The sequence below is a fragment of the Barbatula barbatula genome, assembly GCF_947034865.1.
Source record: "Barbatula barbatula genome assembly, chromosome: 4".
NCBI lineage: Eukaryota > Metazoa > Chordata > Actinopteri > Cypriniformes > Nemacheilidae > Barbatula > Barbatula barbatula.
Genome location: NC_136768.1, coordinates 24,448,583 through 24,460,692, shown reverse-complemented (window position 1 = coordinate 24,460,692; position 12,110 = coordinate 24,448,583). Strand labels below are relative to the sequence as shown.

Here is a 12,110-nt window from a genome sequence, read left to right as displayed (position 1 = left end):
AGAGAATACAGAACCTGGACCTGTGGGAGTTTTTCTGCAGGTTTGTAATTCTTCAAAAGTAGTATCTTGTAATACATCCATTACAATGACAGACTGATTGTACATTATACCGTTTGTTACATTGCAAAATAAACGAATAGACACGAATAATCATTTAAAAGTAGGCTATTGCTTGAGAAGTAAGATCATTTTTTATTTCCTTTATTATGGTTGGGTAACAATTTACTATATGTTTGTGTTTCACATTTGTATAAAAGCATTGTTTAACAAATAAATGTCAACAAACGTTACAGGAAGAAGGCCCAGCTCAGAAAGGTCAAGCGTGTCGTAGACATTGAAGAAAAGATGCTTTTTCACGGAACAGGACACAGCAATATACACGCCATATGTACATACAACTTTGACTGGCGTCTCACGGGAAGCAATGGGGACGTCTATGGCAAAGGTAGGGTCACGATGTCATTCCGCTACTGTTATAATCTGTTATATAAAGGTTATAACTTGATTCGCATTTCAGTCAGTTAAATAAGTATTTGATCCCCGGGCAAAACATTACTTTTTACTTACTGGAGAAACCCTTGTTGGCAAGCCCGTGGTCAGACATTTCTGATAGTTGGGTAAATGTGTCAGATTACATTTGAGTCCACTCCTCCGTGAATCTTCAATTTGTTGAGCGACACCCAAGAAACTTTAGAGTTTTAGCCTCCTTCGCAGATTTTCTATAGGACCAGGGTCTGGAGACTGGCTAGGACATTTTAAATGCGCTTCTCCTCAAGCCACTCTTTGGTCGTCTTGGCGATATGTTTTGGGTCTTTGTCATGTTAAAGGCACATCCACGACCCATCTTCGTGATCTAGTGAAGGGGAGGAGGTTCTCGTCTAAGATTTTACGGTACATGGGCCCGTCCCTCAGTTGTCCCAGTCCTCCTCCGTCCCAGTTGTCTCCTTCTCACCAAGCTTCTGTCTGTAGCCTATTCAAGGTTTCTGCAGCTCTACAATCTTGTCCCTCACATCCTTTGAACCGTATATGGTCTTGACCGTGGTGGTGCAGAGGTTGAATCGGAAGAGACCGATTCTGTTGGCAGGCATCTTTTATATACATAACAAGCTGACTTAGGAGTACTTTCTTAAAGTGACAGGACTAATCTGTGGTCCGTATAGGCGCATAATCAATCTATGATTAAATACTTATTTCACTGACTGAAATGCAAATCAATTTATAACCTAAATGTATATACATTTTTTGGTTGATATTTGTTTTTTATGTGAACATATGTAACATAAGTTTGAACGTGTGTTTACGCTGAACATTAAATGTTTGAAACAATAGTCAATTGATTTTTATTAAAAACGAAGATGTTTAATTTTGCCATTAGTGTCATTAAACAAACATATTTTAATTTGCATCCATTACATATATTTGCCCACAGGAAGCTATTTCGCTCGTGATGCGAAGTATTCCAGCAAGTTTTGCCATTCGACTAGCAAGCATAACTTTATCCTACAGAGACATGGTCTAGCACCCCCCATTTTCCAGAATGAGCCACCATACAGGTGTATGTTCCTGGCAAGGGTTCTGGTTGGGGAATACACAGTGGGTCACCCGCAGTACTGCAGACCGCCTTCTAAGGACACGAGCATTGCCAACTTCTTTGACAGCTGTGTGGATGACATGATGAACCCCAAGATCTTTGTCATATTTGACAGCAACCAGATCTATCCAGAGTACATTATTGAATTCTACTGAAGATAACAAGCACCAGAAAAAACCTGACTGACTTTTTTCCATTCTTAAAAACTTGGACACTTATTTTCACAGTTGTAAAAGTTACAGATTCTTTGAAAGTGCCTTTGGGGGCCTAGACGACATTGTATTAAATGTAAATATGTAAATGTGGACAAAAAATCTGTAGTCACCATTTCTTCTTGCTTTGATGGTCAGTTACTCTTTGAATGTAATGGAGTCCTGCCTTGGGGAAACTCAAGTGCTGTGTGAATTACTATGGTACAATGGAAAAACCGTTGTAACTCTTTTTCATAATCTACCTCATGTTATGTATATAAGCTCCAGGATACTGTATGTCCACAAAAGAAAGTTGTGTTTATGGCCAGTTGTTAAAAAACATGCAATAAATGTAACTAAAAGTGCATATATTGAAAGGATCAACTAAAAAGACCATTTATTTAAATGATTTTCCGGACACTTCAACCGTGTTTATCCGTGCATATACAGGCCGATGCCATGAAATTAAGTGTAGAATAATACAAGCAGAACAGCCAAATTTATCAGCAAACCGTAATAACACCAAGCATAAGGTCAGACTGTGACAGGATATCATTTTTATCATTGATCAAATATTTTCCTTGCCAAAATGCCCAATTCCTTTTCCTTTTAAAAAACTAACCTTTATATTAGTTTATATTATTAATATTAATATTTATCGTATAAAAGAGCATCAGAAAGATTTATCTTTATATTAGTTTATATTATTAATATTAATATTTATCGTATAAAAGAGCATCAGAAAGATTTATCTTTATTTTAGTCAATTATTAATATTAATATTTATCGTATAAAAGAACACAAGAAAGATTTATCTTTATATTAGTTTATATTATTAATATTAATATTTATCATATAAAAGAGCATCAGAAAGATTTATCTTTATTTTAGTCAATTATTAATATTAATATTTATCGTATAAAAGAACATAAGAAAGATTTATCTTTATATTAGTTTATATTATTAATGTTAATATTTATCGTATAAAAGAGCATCAGAAAGATTTATCTTTATATTAGTTTATATTATTAATGTTAATATTTATCGTATAAAAGAACATAAGAAAGATTTATCTTTATATTAGTTTATATTATTAATATTAATATTTATCGTATAAAACAGCATCAGAAAGATTTATCTTTATATTAGTTTATATTATTAATATTAATATTTATCGTATAAAAGAGCATCAGAAAGATTTATCTTTATATTAGTTTATATTATTAATGTTAATATTTATCGTATAAAAGAGCATCAGAAAGATTTATCGGTATATTAGTTTATATTATTAATATTTATATTTATCGTATAAAAGAACATAAGAAAGATTTATCTTTATTTTAGTTTATATTATTAATATTAATATTTATCATATAAAAGAACATAAGAAAGATTTATCTTTATATTAGTTTATATTATTCATATTCATATTTATCGTATAAAAGAACATCAGAAAGATTTATCTTTATATTAGTTTATATTATTAATATTAATATTTATCGTATAAAAGAGCATAAGAAAGATTTATCTTTATTTTAGTTTATATTATTAATATTAATATTTATCATATTAAAGAACATGAGAAAGATTTATCTTTATATTAGTTTATATTATTAATATTCATATTTATCATATAAAAGAACATTAGAAAGATTTATCTTTATATAAGTTTATTTTATTAATATTAATATTTGTGGTATAAAAGAGCATCAGAAAGATTTATCTTTATTTTAGTCAATTATTAATATTAATATTTATCGTATAAAAGAACATAAGAAAGATTTATCTTTATATTAGTTTATATTATTAATGTTAATATTTATCGTATAAAAGAGCATAAGAAAGATTTATCTTTATATTAGATTATATTATTAATGTTAATATTTATCGTATAAAAGAGCATAAGAAAGATTTATCTTTATTTTAGTTCTATTATTAATATTAATATTTATCATATGAAAGAACATAAGAAAGATTTATCTTTATATTAGTTTATATTATTAATATTCATATTTATCGTATAAAAGAACATCAGAAAGATTTATCTTTATATTAGTTTATATTATTAATATTAATATTTATCGTATAAAACAGCATCAGAAAGATTTATCTTTATATTAGTTTATATTATTAATATTAATATTTATCATATAAAAGAGCATCAGAAAGATTTATCTTCATTTTAGTTTATATTATTAATATTTATATTTATCGTATAAAAGAGCATCAGAAAGATTTATCTTTATAGTAGTTCTATTATTAATATTAATATCTATCGTATAAAAGAGCATCAGAAAGATTTATCTTTATATTAGTTTATATTATTAATATTTATATTTATCATATAAAAGAACATAAGAAAGATTTATCTTTATATTAGTTTATATTATTAATATTAATATTTATCATATAAAAGAGCATCAGAAAGATTTATCTTCATTTTAGTTTATATTATTAATATTTATAATTATCGTATAAAAGAGCATCAGAAAGATTTATCTTTATAGTAGTTCTATTATTAATATTCATATTTATCATATAAAAGAACATAAGAAAGATTTATCTTTATATTAGTTTATATTATTAATATTTATATTTATCATATAAAAGAACATAAGAAAGATTTATCTTTATATTAGTTTATATTATTAATGTTAATATTTATCATATCAAAGAACATAAGAAAGATTTATCTTTATATTAGTTTATATTATTAATATTAATATTTATCATATAAAAGAGCATCAGAAAGATTTATCTTCATTTTAGTTTATATTATTAATATTTATATTTATCGTATAAAAGAGCATCAGAAAGATTTATCTTTATAGTAGTTCTATTATTAATATTAATATCTATCGTATAAAAGAGCATCAGAAAGATTTATCTTTATATTAGTTTATATTATTAATATTTATATTTATCATATAAAAGAACATAAGAAAGATTTATCTTTATATTAGTTTATATTATTAATATTAATATTTATCATATAAAAGAGCATCAGAAAGATTTATCTTCATTTTAGTTTATATTATTAATATTTATATTTATCGTATAAAAGAGCATCAGAAAGATTTATCTTTATAGTAGTTCTATTATTAATATTCATATTTATCATATAAAAGAACATAAGAAAGATTTATCTTTATATTAGTTTATATTATTAATATTTATATTTATCATATAAAAGAACATAAGAAAGATTTATCTTTATATTAGTTTATATTATTAATGTTAATATTTATCATATAAAAGAGCATCAGAAAGATTTATCTTTATTTTAGTTCTATTATTAATATTCATATTTATCATATAAAAGAACATAAGAAAGATTTATCTTTATATTAGTTTATATTATTAATATTAATATTTATCATATAAAAAAGCATCAGAAAGATTTATCTTTATTTTAGTTTATATTATTAATATTCATATTTATTATATAAAAGAACATAAGAAAGATTTATCTTTACATTAGTTTATATTATTAATATTAATATTTATCATATAAAAGAACATAAGAAAGATTTATCTTTATATTAGTTTATATTATTAATATTAATATTTATCATATAAAAAAGCATCAGAAAGATTTATCTTTGTTTTAGTTTATATTATTAATATTCATATTTATCATATCAAAGAACATAAGAAATATTTATCTTTATATTAGTTTATATTATTAATATTCATATTTATCGTATAAAAGAGCATCAGAAAGATTTATCTTTGTTTTAGTTTATATTATTAATATTCATATTTATCATATCAAAGAACATAAGAAATATTTATCTTTATATTAGTTTATATTATTAATATTCATATTTATCATATAAAAGAGCATCAGAAAGATTTATCTTTATTTTAGTTCTATTATTAATGTTAATATTTATTATATAAAAGAACATAAGAAAGATTTATCTTTACATTAGTTTATATTATTAATATTAATATTTATCATATAAAAGAACATAAGAAAGATTAATCTTTATATTAGTTTATATTATTAATATTAATATTTATCATATAAAAAAGCATCAGAAAGATTTATCTTTATTTTAGTTTATATTATTAATATTCATATTTATTATATAAAAGAACATAAGAAAGATTTATCTTTACATTAGTTTATATTATTAATATTAATATTTATCATATAAAAGAACATAAGAAAGATTTATCTTTATATTAGTTTATATTATTAATATTAATATTTATCATATAAAAAAGCATCAGAAAGATTTATCTTTATTTTAGTTCTATTATTAATATTAATATTTATTATATAAAAGAACATAAGAAAGATTTATCTTTACATTAGTTTATATTATTAATATTAATATTTATCATATAAAAGAACATAAGAAAGATTTATCTTTATATTAGTTTATATTATTAATATTAATATTTATCATATAAAAAAGCATCAGAAAGATTTATCTTTATTTTAGTTTATATTATTAATATTCATATTTATTATATAAAAGAACATAAGAAAGATTTATCTTTATATAAGTTTATATTATTAATATTAATATTTGTGGTATAAAAGAGCATCAGAAAGATTTATCTTTATTTTAGTCAATTATTAATATTAATATTTATCGTATAAAAGAACATAAGAAAGATTTATCTTTATATTAGTTTATATTATTAATGTTAATATTTATCGTATAAAAGAGCATAAGAAAGATTTATCTTTATATTAGATTATATTATTAATGTTAATATTTATCGTATAAAAGAGCATAAGAAAGATTTATCTTTATTTTAGTTCTATTATTAATATTAATATTTATCATATAAAAGAGCATCAGAAAGATTTATCTTTATTTTAGTTCTATTATTAATATTAATATTTATCATATGAAAGAACATAAGAAAGATTTATCTTTATATTAGTATATATTATTAATATTAATATTTATCGTATAAAAGAGCATCAGAAAGATTTATCTTTATATTAGTTTATATTATTAATATTAATATCTATCGTATAAAAGAGCATCAGAAAGATTTATCTTTATATTAGTTTATATTATTAATATTAATATTTATCGTATAAAAGAGCATCAGAAAGATTTATCTTTATATTAGTTTATATTATTAATATTTATATTTATCGTATAAAACAGCATCAGAAAGATTTATCTTTATATTAGTTTATATTATTAATATTAATATTTATCATATAAAAGAGCATCAGAAAGATTTATCTTCATTTTAGTTTATATTATTAATATTTATATTTATCGTATAAAAGAGCATCAGAAAGATTTATCTTTATAGTAGTTCTATTATTAATATTAATATCTATCGTATAAAAGAGCATCAGAAAGATTTATCTTTATATTAGTTTATATTATTAATATTTATATTTATCATATAAAAGAACATAAGAAAGATTTATCTTTATATTAGTTTTTATTATTAATATTAATATTTATCATATAAAAGAGCATCAGAAAGATTTATCTTCATTTTAGTTTATATTATTAATATTTATATTTATCGTATAAAAGAGCATCAGAAAGATTTATCTTTATAGTAGTTCTATTATTAATATTCATATTTATCATATAAAAGAACATAAGAAAGATTTATCTTTATATTAGTTTATATTATTAATATTTATATTTATCATATAAAAGAACATAAGAAAGATTTATCTTTATATTAGTTTATATTATTAATGTTAATATTTATCATATAAAAGAGCATCAGAAAGATTTATCTTTATTTTAGTTCTATTATTAATATTCATATTTATCATATAAAAGAACATAAGAAAGATTTATCTTTATATTAGTTTATAATATTAATGTTAATATTTATCGTATAAAAGAGCATCAGAAAGATTTATCTTTATATTAGTTTATATTATTAATGTTAATATTTATCGTATAAAAGAGTATCAGAAAGATTTATCTTTGTTTTAGTTTATATTATTAATATTCATATTTATCATATCAAAGAACATAAGAAATATTTATCTTTACATTAGTTTATATTATTAATATTAATATTTATCATATAAAAGAACATAAGAAAGATTTATCTTTATATTAGTTTATATTATTAATATTAATATTTATCATATAAAAAAGCATCAGAAAGATTTATCTTTATTTTAGTTTATATTATTAATATTCATATTTATTATATAAAAGAACATAAGAAAGATTTATCTTTATTTTAGTTTATATTATTAATATTAATATTTATCATATAAAAGAGCATCAGAAAGATTTATCTTTATAGTAGTTCTATTATTAATATTAATATTTATCATATAAAAGAGCATCAGAAAGATTTATCTTTATTTTAGTCTGTGAGGAACCACTACAGTGTCAGTTGCTCAGGAGTAAAACTCTCACGTTCTACACTTTAATCACAAGAAAGAGATTCTCACCACCAAAATGTTTTTCCATCCTTCATTATCTTGATGGGTCAGGGCTTGACCTCTTGTGCTTCGTGTGTGAAAGTCCATTTTCTCCGTGTTTTGCTTGTATAAAATGCAAATACACCACCAAAATATCTGCAAGGAACTACTACCCCGTCAGTAGCTCTGGCGAAGAGCTCGTTTTTACGTTAATGTCCTGGTTCAAGTTGATGTCGTTTTTTTTTGTAGGTTCCGTGTTTTTCAGCTGCAGGTACTGGGGCATTTGTCAAAATAGAAAAAAAGCTCAAAATACAGAAAGAATGATCATGAAAACCTAGCCCAGAACATTCAGAACCTCGGACAGGGCAGAAGGTTCATTCTCTTACATGACAACGATCCTAAGCACACAACTAAAACAATACAATGCTTATGGACAACTCTGTCAATGTCCTTGAGTGGCCCAGCTAGTGCCTGGCCTTGAACCCAACTGAACATCTCTGCATAAACCTGAAAATGTCCGTCTACTGATGATCTCCATCCAACCTGACAGAGTTTGAGAGGATCTGAATGGCAGAAAATTGCCAAATGTGAATGTGTTAAGCTTGTCACATCATTCCCCAAAATACTTGAGTCTGCAAAGGTGCTTTAACCAACTACTATGTCAAGGGTATGAATACTTATGCGATTTACCTATTTTTATAAATTTAGAACCTTGGAAACTCTGGGATTTGAACTGAGATCAACCCGTAGGCCACAGAAAAAGCAGCAAAGCGCAATGTTTTCTGGTTTTTATTTCATATTTCACAGTCTCTACAAAACATGTATGTATTCTATCCTCTCAATGGCTCAGTGTTATATGCACTGAAACTTGACCATGTGGTCCAGGACTCAAGTCCTATTTGCTGGTACTCAAGTACTCACATATTCTTTGTTTTTATGCATCTAAATCCTCCAGTTGAAACTTATTTTATTGTACTTTACTTTACATTGATAATGGCATTGGGATGTTTGTCCACCAGAGGGTGCTCACGCAGCCCGTCCGATAAGCCCCCTACTCCTTCCCTGGATGTGGAAGATGGCACCATAAAATCTGTGCGGGATATCCTTGACTCCCGTTGCCATGGTGGCCATGAAGTATATGGTCGACTGGGAAGGACATGGCCCAGAGGAACGCGCCTGCGTTCACCGTGATGACAGCCTTGACCCCAAGCTTGATGCCACAACAAGACTTTGTGATGATGAAGGTTTCATAAAAATCCGAGGCAAAAAGGTGTATTCCAAAAGGGTAGGTGATCCACACGACAATCAGGTAACATCCACAAAGTAACTAGGTGAGCAAAAACCAGGAAACCACAGGAGAACAAAGGGTCGACACTAGACCGGTGACAAAATGCAACTAGATCTGACAACAAACTAAACACAAACAAGGGTACATATAGTGTCCATGGGATGATTATCAGATGCTGGTGCAAAGGATGATGGGAAATGTAGTTCGTGAGAGTCGATAGTCCGCGGAAAGTGTACGGGTTAATCTGGGAGAAGGTGCTGATGGAGGGGGTGTGGCTGACCGTCGAGGTGAGCTTGTTAAAAGTTCAAGTTCAAGTTACTTTATTTATACCCGAAGGTAGATTTTGTTTGCAGTAGAGTCACACATCATCAGTAAAAAGATTTAAATACCAAAGTTAAACTGTGTTTGCGGTAGACACGTATAAAAAAAAAATAAAAATAAAAATAAAAAAAAAGAATGATACATACATATTGAATATTACAAGAAGACAGAATGAACACTTGTGCAAAATATAGCTAGCCTATAACTTATTCCTCAATGTAATGCCTGCAGGAACAAAACTATTCTTGTGTCTTTTTGTTTTACATCTGGGGATAATAAACCTACGCCCGGAGGGTAGAAGCTGGAACTCTGTGTGCAGTGAATGAGAACTGTCATTTAAAATTGAGCTAGTTATGCGCTGTACCTGTTTTGTGTATAAAGTCTCCACGTTAGGCTGTTTCTCACCAATCAGCCTGCTAGACCACTTTACTATTTGGTTGAGTGAGTTTTTATTTTTCAAAGTGAGATTGCCAAACCAGGCTGCTAGTGCAAAAGATAAAACTGACTCAATAAAAGCGTGATAGAATAGGGTCATAATGGATTTATCAACCTGGAATTTACTCAATTTCCTCAAACAAAACAGGCGCTGATGTCCTTTTTTACATACCACTTCACAGTTAGTTCCAAATGTGAGTTTGGAGTCAATTATCATTCCCAGGTATTTATATGAGTCGACACATTCAACGGTTTGACCACTAATTGATGTAATTTCTTGTGTTTGTTTTTTATTTTTCCTAAAATCAATGAGCATGTCATTTGTTTTGACTACATTTAATTGAAGGTGAGACGCCTCACACCATTCAACAAAGTCATCAATGACTGGACCGTGGCCTGTTTCACTGTCTTGGAGCAGACTGACAATTACTGAGTCATCTGCGTATTTAATTATAGTCCTATTTTCCCACCTGCTCTGGCACATATTTGTGTACAGGATAAAAAGCAAAGGTGAGAGTACACATCCTTGTGGAGAGCCTGTTGATGAACAGACTTTTTCAGAAAGATTGTCATTCACTCTCACTCTTTGTGTCCTGTTTTTTAAAAAATTGAGGATCCAGCCTACCAAGTTATTGCTTAGATCAAACTGTTCTAGCAGCCTTGTGGTCAGAATATGAGGTTGAATTGTATTAAAAGCTGAGGAGAAGTCAATAAATAAAAGTCTGGCATGTGAGCCATTGTTATCTAAATGCTTAAAAAGTAAATTAAGTAAAGTGACTGTGGCATCTTCCACCCCCCTACGGGGTCTGTACGCAAATTGCAGAGGGTCAAGTAAACGCTCTGTTTTTCTCAATATTTCAGACCTCACCAATTTTTCAAATACTTTCATCACTATTGATGTGAGTGCCACTGGTCTGAAATCATTAAGGGTTTTAGTGGTGTTTGATTTAGGAACAGGGATAACCACAGCATCCTTCCAGACCTCAGGTACTAATTGTGCCTCTAAAGACTTGCTAAAAATGTGATGGAAAGGAGTACTCAATTGCTTTGCACAGGTTTTGAGTATGCGCCCACAGATATTATCTGGACCATGACTTTTATTAACTCTTATAGAGAGGAATGCTTTTTGCACTTCTGTTTGCGTTATATTAAAATGTTGTACGTCTACTAGATATTTACTCAAATTGTCAATCTCATTACTAAAATCGAAAATGTTAAAACGATTGTAAAATTGAACAAGAGCACTGGCCAGCTCAGTATCTGAGCTGAAACCATTCAGCATGACTGGGCTGCTGCTCTTTAGATTCTGAAGGCCTGCTATGGTTTTCATACTGTCCCAGGCTGACCCAAGGTTGTTTGTTGCCATCTTGTTCTCCAGTTTGTATTTATAGTCTCGTTTTGCTTTGAGAATACCTATTTTTAAATCCTTTTTTGCTATTTGTAGTTCAGCAATGTCACCCCCCTTAAAACATAAGTTTTTTCTCTGTAAGCTATCTTTAACAGTTTTAGTTATCCATGGTTTGTTGTTAGGGTAGATTTTCACCTGTTTACATGGAACAATCATGTCTCTACAAAAAGCAATATATGAGCATGTCACATCAGTCCATTCATTTAGGTCATCCCCACAGGACTTTTGAAACATTTCCCAGTCTGTGCAATCAAAGCAATCTTGCAAGCATAATACGGATCCATCGGTCCAATCCTTAATTACTTTAATTTGAGCTTTATGTCTTTTTAGAACAGTTTTGTATGTTGGCAGCAAATGCACACAGTTATGATCCGCTGAACCCAGCGGCGGTAAGGGCAGTGATTTGTACGCGTCTTTTATAGATCCATAGCAAAGGTCCAGGGTTTTATCCCGTCTGGTAGGGCAGGAAACATACTGGTAAAAATTTGTCA

The 12,110-nt window shown here is 27.5% G+C and overlaps 1 protein-coding gene across 5 annotated transcripts in view; it reads left to right on the top strand.

Annotated features, from left to right (window-relative positions):
* Positions 1-2,254, top strand: part of LOC306892996 (protein mono-ADP-ribosyltransferase PARP11-like) — a 3,495-nt gene extending 1,241 nt beyond the window's left edge. For 4 of the 5 annotated variants that reach the window (XM_079454428.1, XM_079454426.1, XM_079454427.1 and 1 more), the window contains 3 exons: positions 1-40; positions 294-445; positions 1,430-2,190. The exon at positions 1-40 is cut by the window's left edge. In XM_079454428.1, the coding sequence (XP_079310554.1) occupies positions 1-40; positions 294-445; positions 1,430-1,746 (509 nt within the window). In that variant the 3' untranslated portion in view covers positions 1,747-2,190. Of the gene's footprint in view, positions 41-293; positions 446-1,429 lie in introns of all 5 variants that reach the window. The other variant, XM_079454429.1, reaches the window with a different exon arrangement.
* The last annotated feature ends 9,856 nt before the right edge of the window (positions 2,255-12,110 follow it).